At 39.5% G+C, this 17,260-nt stretch overlaps 1 protein-coding gene across 1 annotated transcript in view; it reads left to right on the plus strand.

The window, feature by feature from the left end:
* The window catches only part of MAP3K5 (mitogen-activated protein kinase kinase kinase 5), a 202,316-nt gene that overhangs the window by 126,784 nt on the left and 58,272 nt on the right, over positions 1-17,260 (plus strand). Inside the window, exons 13-14 of the mRNA XM_059177456.1 lie at positions 374-469; positions 3,202-3,283. Of these exons, the coding sequence (XP_059033439.1) occupies positions 374-469; positions 3,202-3,283 (178 nt within the window). The remainder of the gene's footprint in view (positions 1-373; positions 470-3,201; positions 3,284-17,260) is intronic.

Consider the following 17,260-nt stretch of genomic DNA (forward strand, 5'->3'; position numbering starts at 1 on the left):
GAACTAGAATCGCGGAGCTCAAGTCAGCCACTCCATACTTCTGCCTTTTCTCCCGTATTGCAGTGTGGTGCTGTAGCAGGCAGGACAATTTCCTGTGCTTGGTTGGAGGGATACATAACGGAGGTGTACTTACAGCCCCCCGGAGCAACCCCACCCACAGATATGAGTAGGAGCACAATTCTCAGACTCTTAAGTAATTTTAGTATTGTGGTATGGGGGGAATGTCACTTTTTCAAGTGCTATTTATTATATCTTTTTGCTATAAACAACATTGATATCATAATGGGGATTGGATATAAAAGTTATTTATTTTGCACTGCACCTTCATAGAAGTATTGCTGTTTCCCTGAATAATTCTTTTTGTTTCTTTCAGTATTTCTAAATTTGAAGAGCGATGCTGTTTTCTCTACGTGCTTCATAATTCTGACGATTTCCAAATCTATTTCTGTACAGAACTGCATTGTAAAAAGTACGTATTCATCATTGTTTAGGTATAAAAAATACTGTTCGTACCTGATCATTACTTTTAATTAATGAGTGAACATGTAGCTCCTATAAGGAATTTGTGGCTGTGTGGTTGTATAAATATTTCATTTGGCCTAATAGTTTATAATTATGGGGTATGTTTAACAATCAGAAGGGGGGGGAGAGCTCTCTTTAATAAACCATGATTTTTCTTAGTCATAATTTATTTTTCCACAGATAAAACATTAACCAAGACCTGCCAGTTAATGACCAACTGTTAATGTCTCATTTTTAAAGTGCTCACTTATTGCAATAGATGATTACCAAAATTTTCATTCTTGAATTCTTTGAACAGGGACTCTTAACTCTGGTTCAGATTAGAATCAGCTGGTACATTTTAACAAGTGCCTGGGCTCTACCCTTGACAAATTATGTTGGATTTCCTGGTGGGGGTACAGCTCGAGTTAAGAGCCAGTGATCTGATCTATACCCATAAAAGACAGTCCAAAAATCCATTCATTGCACTGTATGCTTGTGTTAACCTCCCTGGGTGTATTTCTCTTGAGCTGATAATTAAGTACTTCATGCTCCCTTAGGACATAGTGACTGACTATGGGGACCCAGGCAAGTGAGTAACAATTTAGAAACCAAAGTGCAGGTAAAAGCCAGCTTAGACTTAAAATTTTCCTGAGTATTGTTCTTATTCGAATAATCACCATCTGAGCCCATGGTAAATGACTAATATACTAGTTACAATATATAGTTTTTTTTATCTTGGTACCAAAAAAGAAATTTATAAATCCGTAATTCTATAGTCAGCTATAGAACTATATGGTTATAGTTTTATCTTTATTATTATAAAATATATAGAAAAAGATTTGGAAATAAGAAATAATTCTTAGCACACATATGGTCTGCTTTTCTACTTAAATTCCCAAGGATACTGATTTGTTTTTATGATAATGATAGCCAAGATTTATGGAGTACATAACCCAGATCTAATATCTGCTTTAATCTTCAAATAAAAACTGTTAGGTAGCTAATATTAACATCTTCATTGAAAAGAGTCTTAAACAGTTCAATGAACTTAAAATCATATATAGTAAAAAATGAGCATCTGGGATTTGGACCAAGTACATGTAACTCTAGAATCCAGGCTCCAAAAAATTACGGTGTTCCCATCCCACTGTATTATATTCTGCTTAGAGATGTTCATTAAAACTTTGTGTGAATAGCTGATGGAAGTCTTTACCCCAGATCTTTAAGTCTGTCTTTAAAGTCAGACTTTAAACCTTTTTTTTTAAGGTTTTTCACTTTCTTCTTCCTCTTGGTTGAATTTGCCTTTGTCTCTAATTCATCAGGATATTTAACCTTCCCTAGGGCATACTATTACTCTGATTAGACTTGGGAACTTCTTTTTCTTGTCAGCGACCTCTAAGAAATGTATACAGATAAAGGAAAAGTAGAGAAGTAGATACCACATGCAAACTCCATAGATCGGTTCCAAATTCCCAAATGGGCTTTGTCTATTTTGTTCCTTGTCACAGTTTCAAAGGCCGAATAGTTTTTTTATCCTAGTAGACACTCGATGAGTATTTGTTGGATGGATGAATGGATGGGGGGGGGGGGGAGGCTGGATGGATGGATGGATGGATGAATGGATTAAAAAGAGGTACAGAAAAAAAAGAGGTACAGAAAAAAAAAGAGGTATAGAAATAGAAAAAAAAGTTCTGAGTTATAGAAGGTAGATTTTTCTTATCCCACATAACCTGCTCTTCCCTTGGGCTGGCAATGCAGTGTGTGACTTACATGTGAGATCATCAGCCTCTAGTCATAGTGCCTCCCATGCTTTAAGTTTGTGAACTGTTAGGAACCCCTCTGCATAGACTAGACATAGCTAGTGTTACAGGGAGCAAATCTGTTTCTTGTTGTGACTATTTTTCTTGGCTCTTAAATGATCTACAGAAAAAAAAAAGAAGAAGAACAACAACAACAACAAAATAAAAAACTTCACAAGAAGAGTTCCCGAAGAGAATGTCACCAAAAAAGCCAGCTGTTCCTAATCCATATTGGTGTTTTGCAGATTGTGTTTACAGAACACCATATTTATGATAGTAAAGGCAAAATATTTAATGACTGACGTCAGATGCTGTAGTGGCCCACACTATATCAAATAATCACCTCAGAATTTAGAGACATTATTCCAGATTATGGGTATTTTTGTTAATTTACATTTTAAATAATAATATGACCATCAGCAAAACAATAGTAGCTTATTTTAATAAATGCACTCTGTTAATCACTTTACAAGTATTAGGTCAAGTAGTCTTCCTAACAACCTTTAAGTTAGATACTACTATAAACTCTGTTGTGATGAAGGGGTGAGGCTCAGAGTGGTGGAGGAGCTTGCCCCAAGTCACACAAATACTAACAATCTTGGCCTGACATCCAAGTCCCAGAATCTTCACATCTCTATGAATTTGTCTAGCTTAATTGTTCTAAATCTATATTACATTATTGTTGTTTGAAGTGAGGCATTAGGTTGGACAATTCTACCAGCCTGTCTTTTTCTTTTTGAAAAATCCTATTTTTTGTGTTGATATTGATAGTTTATTGTCTGATTTTTTAGAAAGTCTCTTCGTTCCCATTTTTGGCTCTGAAGTCACGTTGGAACATACTTGCTTGTATTTAATATCAGATGTATTCTGAGTGACCACATACCAACTGTCCTTGTAGGTTTTTTGAAATGGTGAACACCATCACTGAGGAGAAGGGGAGAAGCACGGAGGAAGGTGATTGTGAAGGTGACTCCTTGGAGGTAATGACTCTGGTTGCATGTTCATTTTACAAAGTTTCTCTGTGTTTTTTTGGTTTTTGTTTGTTTGTTTGTTTTAAGATTTTATTTATTGAGGGGCACCTGGGTGGCTCAGTGGGTTAAGCTGCTGCCTTTGGCTCAGGTCATGATCTCGGGGTCCCGGGATCAAGTCCCACATCGGGCTCTCTGCTCAGCAGGGAGCCTGCTTCCTCCTCTCAATCTCTGCCTGCCTCTCTGCCAACTTGTGATCTCTGTCTGTCAAATAAATAAATAAAATCTATTAAAAAAAAAAAGATTTTATTTATTGAACACCTGGGTGGCTTGGTTGGTTGAGCATCTGCTACAGCTCAGATCATGATCCCAGGGTCCTGGGATAGAGTCCCACATTGGGCTCCCTGCTCGGCAAGGAGTCTTATTTTTTTTAAAGATTTTATTTACGTATTTGAGAGAGTGTGAAAGACAGACCACAAGCAGGGGGACAGACAGAGTGAGAAGTAGGTTTCCCGCTGAGCAGGAAGCCTGACACAGGGCTCAATCCCAGCACGCTTGGATCATGACGTGAGCCAGAAGCAGACACTTAACTGACTGAGCCACCAAGGCAAGCCTTCTCTATGGCTTAAAAAAAAGAACATTTAAAGTCTTACTGGAGGACGCATTGGGGGAGGACATGTAAGTGGTGATGATGGGTGAGGAGCTAGAGCCTGTGAGCTTTCCCTTAATGCTGAAAGCAGCTTATGGAATTCCTTGTTTTAAGAAAGAGCTGAAAAGGGCACCTGGAAGACTCAGTAGGTTGAGCGCCCAACTCTTGATTTTGGCTCTGGTCATGGTCTCAGGATCCTAGGATGGAGCCCCATGTCTGGCTCCCCACTCAGCAGGGAATCTGCTTGTCTCCCTCTCTCTCTGCCCCTCCCCCTGCTCATAGAGGCAGGCTTGTCCACGTGCTCTCTCTCTCTCAAATAAATAAATCTTAAAAAAAAAAAAAAAAGCTAAAAAGCAAACATTGGACAACTCTTACTTAGGAATACTGAGTTTTTATGTTTTGTTTACCTGATAGTAACTGTGCTTTATCTCTGAGGATGCTGATTTACCCTCCACACACAGGCCACAGTGCCCTCGCGTTTTTTTATGCTCCTCTGAGATATGTGCAATTCAGACAAGCAAAATAAAGTGAAAATTCTGAATGGCATGACTGGCCATGGCCTTCCTCTGTGTGCTACACAGAGGACCTGGACCAACAGAAGATTAATGGAATACGGAAAGAAAGTAATAACAGTCACCTGAAATGCTGTTCCCCTCTGACTTCTGCCTCAGGGACACAGGACACTGCAGACACCTATTCCTGCTTTTTTTGTCATGACTCCTCAGTGATAAAGAGCCTTTCATCTCTGTAAAGACTGTGTGGAGTGTCCCAAGAGGGCTGACCCCCGTGCTTGACCCTCCTCCAGGAGTGACAGTAGGCCAGCTTCTTCTCTAAGCCCTGCCCAGTGCTGGACTTGAGAAAAAATTCAGAATCCAAACAATGCTGAAAATGTCATTTCTAATGTTAAAGTGAAACTGAGGAAGCTAGAGCACCAGCCTGTCTGGCATTCTTATTTATTAGGTCACTTTGATAATGTCATCCCACATACTAGAATCTTTATAAAAACACTGAAGTCGTAGGGTAGCAGTTGAAGGAGAATTTAAATATAATAACCAAGTGTTAACTCTGTGCAGAGTTAAGTTCTATAATTATCTAGCAGTTCTCTAGCTTTGATGTTCCTAGGTAAGCCTAAGGCTCTTTCATTAAAGTTATAAAAAAAATGATAGGACCTAATTTGGGGGGGAAATTTTTTTCCCCATGCATTAGCTTGTTGCCTATAGGAGGAATAGATAATATTTACTTGTATATGTTTTGTATTTTACAACTTTTATTTTCTTATTCAAGTGATTTTATTAGGAATTAGATCTCTTGGTTCCTACATCAGTGGTCCTTGATTAGACCTCATTATCTTTGTGTTTATTTGGTTTAAATTTAGTCACTTGATACACAGCAATGACCAAGGTAAAAGGTAGCAAAGACAATGAAAATGAAATACTTTTATTAGTAAATATAAAATGTTGAAGTGGGTGGATTGGAAAGTCCATAAAGTTCTCCTGCAATGTCATAAAATGCTGGCTTTTTTAAACCAGTGAGAGCCATCCTGTGTTTTCTGCCCTTTTTTAAGGAACTAAATCCATCTTACCAAAAATACACAGAGCATAGCCAGGTTGTGGTCACCATATAAGACAACGTAGTCTTCTTAATTGATTAAATTCACAGTTTGGACTCTACTCCAGAAACCACTTTAACCATATTCATAGCATAACACAGGCCTAACAGCCTTAGAATTTGTGATAAATTTTGCCAGCTGATTTTTCTAAGACTTGGTTTCCTATAATGTAAAAAAAAAAAAAAAAAAAAAGTAGGTAGATCACTTTTTTTTTTTAAAGATTTTATTTATTTATTTGAGAGAGAGACAGTGAGAGAGAGCATGAGCGAGGAGAAGGTCAGAGGGAGAAGCAGACTCCCCATGGAGCTGGGAGCCTGATGCGGGACTCGATCCCAGGACTCCAGGATCATGACCTGAGCCGAAGGCAGTCATCCAACCAACTGAGCCACCTAGGCATCCCAGTAGATCACTTTTTTAAAGAGCTTCCACAAAGATACAGAACCAAGATCCTTTGATCTGGATACAGTAATAAATAGGGTGGCTGTGTGGGGCTTTTTCTGGTCAGGCAGTCCATCTGCAGGCACTGAGAACAGTCACCAACCAAATAAGGAAGGGGATGTTCCAGATTCTCCATAGGAAGAGCCAGAGGGTTTTATAGTTGCTGGGCGGACCTCACAGAAACCAGCTTACACAGTCTTGCTGATGCATCAAAGTGCTCCTACTCACCCCTCTCAAGGAAGTACAGGGATTCTATTCTTTTTTTTTTTTTAAAGATTTTATTTATTTATTTGACAGAGAGAAATCACAAGTAGATGGAGAGGCAGGCAGAGAGAGAGAGAGAGAGGGAAGCGGCTCCCCGCTGAGCAGAGAGCCCGATGCGGGACTCGATCCCAGGACCCTGAGATCATGACCCGAGCCGAAGGCAGCGGCTTAACCCACTGAGCCACCCAGGTGCCCCGGGATTCTATTCTTTTAATGTTAGAAAAACACTCTTCCACTCTGTCCTTTGTATGCTCTCAGAATAATTTAAAATCTTGGACACAGAATGGCTTCTACAGTATTCCCAGTGTACTGTATAGCATATATAGTGAATTCCAGCATATTTAAAATAAGTATGTTTAAATAAGTTGTGGGTAGTTTTCCATTAAACCCCAAAAAGTGACCTTGCTGGCATTCATGTGTTGGGTGGAGTATGGGGTGGCAATGTTCTATGGGCACAATGGTCATGAACAGAGATTGCGGTGATGATCCGGGCTGTGAACATTGGGACGTCTGTCTTCACTCTCCCTCTCACTGAGTGTCCCTTTGTAGCCAGAGCACCTTGGGGAGATGAGTCACTAAATAGTCTGAACTTACATTTTCGCCTAACTTTTGATAAACACATGATTACATTTCTTACATATCTTCAACATTCTTAATTTAAAACGATCTTATTGGTGTTCTAAATATTTGATGAAAATGAATTCTTTAGGGGTGCCTGGGTGGCTCAGTGGGCTAAGCCTCTGCCTTCAGCTCAGTTCAGGATCTCAGAGTCCTGGAATTGAGCCGCGCATCGGGCTCTCTGCTCAGCAGAGAGCCTGCTTCTCCCACTCTCTCTGCCTGCCACTGTGCCTACTTGTGATCTCTCTCTGTCAAATCAATAAATAAAATCTTAAAAAAAAAAGAAAATTCTTTAATTTCATTACCACAAACTAGACTCAACCATCAGCCCCTAAATGACACACAAAACATAATTCCTCTACTTCCTATTCGTGATAGTGTAAACTTAGAGACCATCTTTACATGGCGATTAAGATTTATATGCAGAATAGTTGCTTTCTTATCATCACCTCAGCTGGGGATAGAACTAAAGTTGTTTCAATGCATGTGTCAATTATTCTGAAGCCTTTGGGAAGCCAGGGCCACAGCAAAATTAAAATGTTGGAAAGGTGAAACATTCTTTAATGTTGACTTCACTTAGGGTGTTGTCAACATTGGCAAACTTCAACTATCAATGTAGTTCTATAAACTACAAATTTGAAGCTAATCCCTAGACTTCTGGATGTTTGACAGACTTCTAATCTGAAGCCCGTATTAAGATCTACTTTTCTTTTTTATTTGACTCATAAGGTTTCTTTGAAGCAGTACAGTTGTGGGAGGAATTCAGCCTCCTTCAGGTCATGGTCTGCCGCCTTCTTCAACTGATCAAGCCTGACTCTACTGAAATTGCTGTGTGGGGGTCAAGAGCCATAGGCTTTTGTTCTAACTTTGCTAATGGCCAGTTTTATAACTTTGGACAAAATTCATAGTCTTGGCTAGGCTAAAATGATTGGATTCCTCAAGTGCAAGTGGACCAAGAACACCTTAAATATGTTTTCGTGTAGTTTTTCAAGCTTAGTACAAACTATGTGAGGTTATTTCAAATACAGATCAGTCCCACTTTCAAAGGACTTTCCTCTGACATGGAAAGGCAAGGAATCTGTATCTTAAATAATTTAATGGTTCGGTAAAGTTATATTGAAATCATTGAACACTGGATTGCCGTTAACTCTAAGAGTTCGAATACGTATCAGCTGTGGTCCCTATTTTGTTCTCAGCCTTCCATAGTTTCGCTAGTACCTTGGGCATCTACCCAGCAGCCTCCTGGGAGAAACTCCTGTTCTGCCTCTCATCTTCCTCACACCACAACGTGTCTCCAGCCCAGTTACCTAATCCGCTCTGTCATTCCCCGTCTCAGGTTTTTACCATCTCTCCCGTGGCCTCATCTCTCTCCTGCCATCAGTATGCATCTCTGTAATCATCAGAAAGATCTCTCACATGATTTTATCCTGCGACTCCCCTCATTAAAAACCTTTGATGCTTCTCTCTGTAGAAGTTTTCCTCAGATACAGTGTTCTCAGCCCTCTGGCTGGAACATCGCCTTGTCTTTCCACCTTGTGGGCTGGGATGGCCAGACTCTTCCATTTTGCAGAGGACTAAGGTTTTCTGCCCCTGGGCTTGATCCGCAGATGCCCAACTCCACATGCCTTTTCTTTGTCCCACCTGGTGACTGCATCCTCATTTTTTGAGATGCAAGTCAAGTGTCATTTCTCAACACCGCGTTTCACTTTCCTCTGCTCTCCTAGCATTTCAGGCCCCTCCTCTGCCTCACTTCTTCTCACTGCATTGTAATTTTGTAGTCCATGCCAGACTATGGACATCCCAGGACAGGGCTGTGGCTCTGTTTCCTTTCTAATCATGTAGTCTCACATGGTATGAGGCATCCAAGCAGAAGTAGTTCAGTTAGATCAGAAGGCTTGGAAGGGCTCGAAGGTGGTGTGTGATAAAGCTCAAACTGGGGGAGAGAGCTATGGATTGGAAGGGACAGAGTAGGTGCTCTGACACTGTCCCGGAAGTTGTTCAGTGTTAAGTAAGTGAAAGAATGAACACCATAATCCAGCTGCATATCATAACCAAGGCATTATTGACTCATTCTCTTTTCATCTCTTTCTGTTTTTATCTCCTTGGAGGAAAAAATGCTAGACACAAACTACCAAGGTCCTTTTGGCCCTCAATACAAAATATGGTGTGTCTCCCGCCTCGCTCCTCTCCCAAATACATACATATACTCCACCTCTCCGAACCTCTGCCTCTCTCTCTCTCTTTCCCTCCCTCCTGCCATCCCTTTTCCTCTTTATCTCTCTTTCTCATATATTCATGTGTACCTCACTGTTTCATCAAAATGGGCACATGGCTGACCTGAACCTGAAGCAATCATAGTGCCGGGCCCTGTGCACCCGTGTGCACCATGTACTTTCTAGTGTGCAGAAAGAGAAAGTTGACCCCTTGAGGCGTGGAGACAAGCAAGATAAAAGGAACATTTTGACGTAAACACCTGCAGAATGATGGAATACCTTACCATTTCCTTTTCTGATGATTTGCTTTACAAACATTAACAGTGAATTATGGTTTAGAATTCATTGAAATCAATTTGGAATCATCAGCACGTTGGTTTGTTTGTCTTTAACATCCCATTTCTATTTTTGCACATATCTGAAGCTCAACGCCCACATTTACTGCACTAAGAAAATATATCCCTTACGGTGCTGTATGATATGAGTACCAGTTTGTCACTCATTCTTTCCTTCTGTTGGGAAGGAAAAAAAAAAAAACAACTTTTTCCTCTATCAACTGTCCAGTGATTGGGGGCCTGCAAGTTAACTGACAAAAGACAGATTAACAAGAGAAAAGGCAAGGTTTATTCAGATACATGCGAGCACTTAAAGTGGCTTCTGATTAGCTTGAGTTACCTTTGCTTATCCTCCTGAGAAAAGTCCTTCATAGGACTTTAAGGAAAAGCATGCAGTGGGAAATTAATGAGGGAAAAGTGGAAGGCACAGAACGTTTTGGCAAGGTTTTGTTTATGTCATTTCTCATCTAGGTACGAATGGTCCTAAACCTCCCAGAGAGGGGATTTTGGCATCTGTATTTTCAGGAGGCTTTCTTTAAGCCAGCCAAAAAGGTTTTAGATAAAGGTTTTTAATGCAGCCACTATTGATTCACATGTTTTCAGCTTAAACTCATCTTTATACCACATTGATAGTTATAAATTCACTTCACTCAATGAATATTTATTCACACCTATTATGTGGTAGTCATTATCCTAGCTGCTGGGGATACAACAGAGAAAAATTTGAGAAAAATCCCTGCCTTCACTGAGCTTACATCCTAGTGAAAGACCAGCAATAAACAACATAAATAAGTAAAATGCATAACATGTTTGATAATGATCAGTGTTAAGGAGAAAAATTTAGTAGGAAAGGGGTCAGAAAGTTACAGTGTAACAGAGCATGCAAGTTTGGACCAATAAGCAGGGGAAGGCTCATTGAGAAGGTGATATTTGAGTAAACTCTTGGAAGAAGAGATCTATCAAACTGGTTATTTGAACCTAAGCATTTTTAGCATTTTATTAATGTTCCTAATCATTATTAATGTTTTTGACATTTACATATTAAGAAGGCAATAGAGACTGAAAATTGACGAAGTTATTCTTTGGGTCTTTGAGGTGACCACTCACCTAATGTAATTAAGCCCCAGAGGGAAGTGTATGGCCTTTGGAAGTTGGCTGTGTTACTGTAGGTCCCTCGACAGCGCGGGAACTAAGTGAATCACCACTTTGTTGTTTGGCCTTGTCAATATTGTCTTCCTACGCTGATTCCCTTTCCAGTACCAGACTTAGATTGTTCTGGGCAGGCAACAATAGAGGGATGATTCTAGAAGTATTCCCATCATTGCTTCAAAATGCAGTTGTTTCCCTTAGCAACAATCTAATTCACTAACTTATTTCTATGGCAATAGAAATAGAATGCAGAGTATATAAGCAGTGTATTCTTACCTTTTATTTTTTTTTAAACACTCTTTCCTCCACCCCTTATGTTTTCCATGTTTCCAATTTAACACACCTTTTCTTTCCAGGGCCAGCTCTGTTCTACTTTTTCTGACTTATAGACCAGGCTAGTCTCCTCAAACCTGCCTTTCCAATTTATATGTCTATATGGTCAGAATAGAAAGAAGAAATTTTTAAAATGAAGTAGAAATTACTCCCTGGAATGGTTGTCAGTCACTTTGGTTTTATGAAAAGCCCTTTCAATTTTTACTGTGACTACTTTGTTCATCAGGAATCATCTGCCATACCTAACAAATAATCTTTTAAAAAGAGAAAAGTCTTTTGATGCTTTGGATTCCAGAGGGGAGCTAAAACTAGGGCAGCCTCATGGAGGTTTATACATTCTTCACCATACTGTATAAATATCCGTGTGGCAAAACTCCTTTCAACTAAGAATAAACTGATGCTGATTTTCAATGTTTTGTTTTGGAACCCGGTTTATTTAAAAAAAAGTGATTCTGTTCAAGTTTTCTATATCCTGATTAATCAGTTAAGTAAATAATTACTGAGCATCTGCAAACCAGATACTGCCAAGACTAGAGGTAGAGCAATTAAAGATAAATCGTAGCTCTCACAAAGCTCAGAGTCCAGACAGGGATGCAGACTAAGCAAGAGAAGGAAGGGTTACCAAAGTATGAGTAAGGACAGAAAGCCTTGGAAGCGCATCAGACCAGAAAGTAACTCAGCTCTTGAGGGTCAGGGGGGTAGTTGGGGAAAGCCTCTTCCAGCTTGGTTTTGAAAGACGAGGCAGAATTACCTAGGTAGAAAACACAGCCTGTGGAAAGGCACAAAGATCTCAGGAACGTCACTGAGAGATTTTGAAGGAGGTTGTTGAGAAAGAAGGTTGGGCACAGAGGCAGCACAAAGAAGCCAAAGGGCATTTATCCTGTGCTGAGGAGTTTGGCTTTGATTCTGAAAGTAATGAGAAACCTTTTAGTAAAGCAGAGGCAGTGGTACAGACATGGACAGCTCACTTTGGAAGTTTGGACTTTGGAAAATTCACTGCCATCTTAAAGATCAGGGAACAGCCAACATGAGAGGAGGGGAAAAGGGAAAGCCAGTTAAGAGTCTGTAGAATTAGTATAGCAGATATGGGGAGTAAGGGAAAGGCAAGAATGGAGTCTCAGGCGGGCACCAGCTGTCTCCCAGATATCTGTTTAAATAAGAGAATGAATGTTCCCGTGAATATTCATGACACACTAGAATGCTTTTATCGTAATGGTGTTTGGAAACAAAGTAAGAATATCCCTACAACAATAGTAGTGATAAGAACACTGAATCAGGAATCATGAGCTGGGTATAAACGACAGCTCTGATTGATTCACTGGAAAAGATATTTCTGATCATCTGTAAGTTAAAGCTAATCATAGTATGACACAGGTTTATTGTGACCATCAAATGAGATAGGTTATGAACAGTTTTTTTTTTCTTTTAAATTATAAAGCATTATAATAATGTAAGGTATACTAGGTTTCAGTGTGCAGGTTTCTCTACCCTTGGTAAGGCACACTAGCAAAGATAAGCACCTTTGGTGATGGTCCCTGCCCTGCCTTCTGCTGACCTGGGTCCTGTCTGGTAGATTTTCAGCATGTGTGGCACAGCACGGTGGAAGTCTGGGCCACAGGAATTGGGTGTGGAGTCTTAGGCTCTTTCTGGTGGAATTTTTTGACAATTTTTGCTGCCACTTTGCTGGAGCCCCATGTTATCTTCTAGTCTGAGGAAATGGCTGAATGATTCCTGCTCCCTATTCCCTCACCCTGAAAACATGCCTGATGTTCTGCTCTGGACTAGGACAGTCTTCAGCCTTACATGAGACATCCAGAACAGGAGTATTCTTTTATGTACGTTGGGTACAGTGTTGCCAGTGGAAAGGTTAGATGTGTCCCTTCCAGAGCATGGTGTCTGTCCTTAGCCAGAGAAGGGTCCATGATAAGGAGGCCATTGCTCATCCAGTCCTGGTTGGCTATTGGGCATAGTTTTCCCCAGGGAAATACAACTAATTGCCTTCTGTCAGTGCTTAGAAACCTGTTGGAAACAAATAAACTGAAGCTGGTAATGACAAAACCACATTTTCCTCATCTTCCTTGGCTATGGTCCCTCAAGTCGAGTGTGTGTACCCTGGAGAGTTTGCAGAGTGATCTGACTACTACCTTTGTAGGTAATTTGTCCTTTTTAATGTCTGCTTCCTTTTTGATCTTCTGTTTTCTGTTCGTTTTGTAATTTCCCTGTACTATGTCTGCTTGTGAATATATTTTTTATTTTTCCTACTTAGGGCTCACTTTCTGGAAGTTAACTTTGGTTCTGTCTCAGACCTGCCTGGCCTTTTTTAGAATGTCTTATCCTTTTTTCCTGCTTTTTGATTTCTTGTTTTATATCTCTATGTTAAATGTACTTATTTTGAAGTTTTTGTGTCATTTACTTTATGAAGTTTAGGAAGACTGATATTTGTCAAATCTGCTAACTCACGGGCAGTGAATTATTTCCTTATATGTTTTAAAATTTGGGGTTGTGAGCTCAATTTCAATGATGTATTATGAGTGCAAATCCTTTATAGTCCATCTTTTTTTTTTTTTTTTTTTTAATGAATTAATTTTTTTTTTTTTTTTTTTTTATTTTTTATAAACATGGGATTGGGAGGGAGACAAACCATAAGTGACTCTTAATCTCACAAAACAAACTGAGGGTTGCCGGGGGGAGGGGGTTGGGGAGAAGGGGGTGGGATTATGGACATTGGGGAGGGTATGTGATTTGGTGAGTGCTGTGAAGTGTGTAAACCTGGTGATTCACAGACCTGGGGATAAAAATATATGTATATAGTCCATCTTAAGGGAATCTCTCTTTAAAATGTTTTTGCTTTGTTTTTGCTAGCACTCCAGGGATGTCCAAAGCTCAAGACCAATTATGGTATCCTAATAAGTGTAAATTTTAACTAAACCAGCATGAGAATCAGCCTGTGGTTCAAAGTATTCAGAAAGTATTGTTTTTTTTTCCACCTAGAGCTTAGTTTAAGACAGATGAGCTGTATTTTTGTTTCCCACTGCAGTGGCCAAGTGAGCAAGTGGGCTGACTTTATTCTAATCTACCCTTTCATCAAGTTACAGTCCTTCAAGAACCCTTGATTTCAAGGGCCCAGCTCTTCACCTGGTATAGGCACAAGGCCCTGTTTCATATCCCTTCATGGGCATTAAGACAAAAGCACTAGAAAAGGGGTTGACAGACTATAGCCCAAAGGTCAAATCCAGCCTGCCACTACCTTTAGTAAATGAAGTTTTACTGGATATAAGCATATCCAGTAAACATATAAACATAAAAACATACTGGATATAAACATAAACATATATAAACATGCCCATCTGTTTATATATTGACTGAGCTCGTGCTACATGGCAGAGTTAGGAAGTTGCCACAGAGATCATATGGCTCACAAATCTTAAAGTATTCAATATCTGACTCTTTGGAGACAACATTTGCCAATCCCTGCCCAAGATTAATGAGACTGAAAGCCCAGCCTTCATCCCCACACCTTGGGCTGCAGGAACATCAGTTATGATTACTCTCAAGTGGTCCACTTTCTCTTTATTTCTAGATCCTGGCAGCCTTTACTTTTTTGTAAGCCCTGCTGGGCATTTAAAAGTGTGTCTATTTGGGGTTGTATGGGTACCTCAGTTGGTCAAGTGTCCAACTCTTGATTTTAACTCAGGTCATGATCTCAGGCTCCTGAGATCAAGCCCTGAATCAGGCTTCACACTAAGCATGGAGCCTGCTTAAGATTCTCTCTCTCCCACTCCCCGTGCCATTCCCTTGCCATTTGAGTGCTTGCTGTCTCTCTCAATCCCTCTAAAAAAAAAAAAAAAAAGAAAGAAAGAAAGAAAGAAAGAAAGAAAAAGTGTGTCTGTTTTATTTTACAGAGGGGTTTTTAGCAGGAAGTCTTCTAAATACCAAGTCTGCCATATTGCCAGTACCAGAACCCACTTTCTGTTTTCGTGGATAATATAGATTGCTATGTGCATAAGATGGTATGTATGAACTTAATGGCAACCACAAATCAAAAACATGCTGTAGATACACAAACAATATAGAGAAAGAAACCCAAGCATATCGCTAAAGAAGGCTATCAAACCACAGGGGAAGAGTACAAAAGAAGAAAGGGACAGAGAACTACAAAAACAACCATAAAACAAGTAACAAAATGGCAGTAATTACATAGCTCAAAAATTACTTTGAATATAAATGAACTAAATGCTCCAAGCAAAAGACATAGGTTGACTGTATAAAAAAGCAAGACCCGTCTACGTGCTGCTTACCAGAGATTCACTTCAGACCTAAAGACACCTGCAGATTGAAAATGAGGGGATAGAAAGACACATCCACTATGCAAATTGAACCAAAGAGAAACCTGGGATAGCAATATTTATATTGAACAAAAGAGACTAAAATAAACACTAAGGAGACAAAAAAAAGGATACTACATAATGATAAAGGTAGCAGTCCAACAAGAGGTTGTAAAATTGCATATATTTATGAACCCAATACTGGAGCACCCAAATACATAAAGCAGCTAATAACAGACATAAAGGAAGAACTTGATACAATAATAGTAGGGAACTTTAATCCCCCACTTACTTAAGTGGATAAATCATCAAGACAGAAAATCAACAAGGACCCAGTGGCTTTGCATGAGACATCGGACCAAATGGACCTAACATATATTATATTTAGAACATCCCATCGCAAAAACGTGGAATTCTTATTTTTTGAAGTGCGTATAGAACATTCTCCAGAATAGATCACATTAAGCCACAAAACAAGTCTCAATCAATTCAAAAAGATTGAAATCATATCATGCATCGTTTCTGACCACAATGTTTTGAAGCTAGAAATCAATCACATGAAAAATTCTGGAAAGAACACAAGTACATGGAAGTTAAATAACATGCCACTGAACAATAAGGGCTCAATCAAGAAATTGAAGAGACTGGTGGGGAGTGGTGGGGGAAGGATAGGGTGGCTGTGTTATGGACATTGGGGAGGGTGTGTGCTATGGTGAGTGCTGTGAAGTGTGTAAACCTAGCGATTCACAGACCTGTACCTCTGGGGCTAATAATACATGACATGTTAATAAAAATTTTTTTTAAAAAATTGGAGAGACAATTTTAAAATGCATGGAGACAAATGAAAATGAAAATAAAACAGTCCAAAATCTTTGGGATGCAGCAAAAGCTGTTCTGGGAGGGAAGATTGTAGCAATCCAGGCCTACCTCAAGAAGCAAAAATATCTCAAATAAACAACCTACCCTTATACTTAAAAGAACTAGAAAAAAAGAAATCAAGCCCAATACCAGTAGAAAGAGGAAATAATAAATATTAGAACAGAAAGAAATTAAATGGAGACTAAAAAAAAAAAAAAATGATAGGAAAAATCAGTGAAACCAGGAGCTGATTCTTTGAAAAGATCAAGAAAATTGATAAATTTTTAGCAAGACTCATTAAAGGAAGAAAGAGAAAAGAAAAGGGGAAAAAAAGAACAAAGAAAAAGGAATAGAATAAATCAGAAATGAAGGAGGAGAAATAACTGATACCACAGAACTACGAAAGATTATAAGAGAATATTATGAACAACTATATGCCAACAAATTGGACAACCTCGGAAAAAATGAGTAAGTTCCTAGAAACAGAAAACCTTTCAAAACTGAATCAGGAAGAAATAGGAAATTTAAACAGACCAATTACTAGCAATGAAATTGAGTCAGTAATCAAAAAGTCTCAAAAAACTTTAAAAAGCCCACCGCCAAACCATTTCACCGGTGGATTCTGCCAAGCATTAAAGAGAAGGTATTACCTATTCTTCTCAAATTATTGTCCAAAAAAGGAGGGGTTGGGGAGGGGAAGGAAAGTTTCCAACTCATTCTATGAGGTAAGCATTACCCTGATACCAAAACCAGATAAAGACACTTGAAAGAAGAGGGAAGAAAGGAAGAAAAGAAGGAAGGGGAGAGGAGAGGTGGAGGGGGAAGGGACGAAGGGAGGGAGGGAGGGACCGGAACTTAAGGCAAATATCTGATGAACATAGATGCAGCAATCCTCAATAAAACATTAGCAAGGAGCACCTGGGTGGCTCAGTTGGTTAAGCAGCAGCCTTCGGCTCAGGTCATGATCCCAGGTTCCTGGGATAGAGCCATGCATCAGGCTTCCTGCTCAGCTGGAAGCCTGCTGCTCTCTCTCCCACTCCCCCTGTCTCCCACTCTCGCTGTCCCTTTCTGTCAAATAAATAAAATCTTTTTTTTAATTTTTTTTTAAAAATTTTTAATGCAACTCAAACCCTCCTGTGAGTTAAATCCAGCAATGGACTGCCTGCTTTGCGCTACAGAAAAATGTAGGCAATAGAAA

This window comes from Mustela lutreola, chromosome 6 (assembly GCF_030435805.1).
Source record: "Mustela lutreola isolate mMusLut2 chromosome 6, mMusLut2.pri, whole genome shotgun sequence".
In the NCBI taxonomy this organism is placed as follows: domain Eukaryota; kingdom Metazoa; phylum Chordata; class Mammalia; order Carnivora; family Mustelidae; genus Mustela; species Mustela lutreola.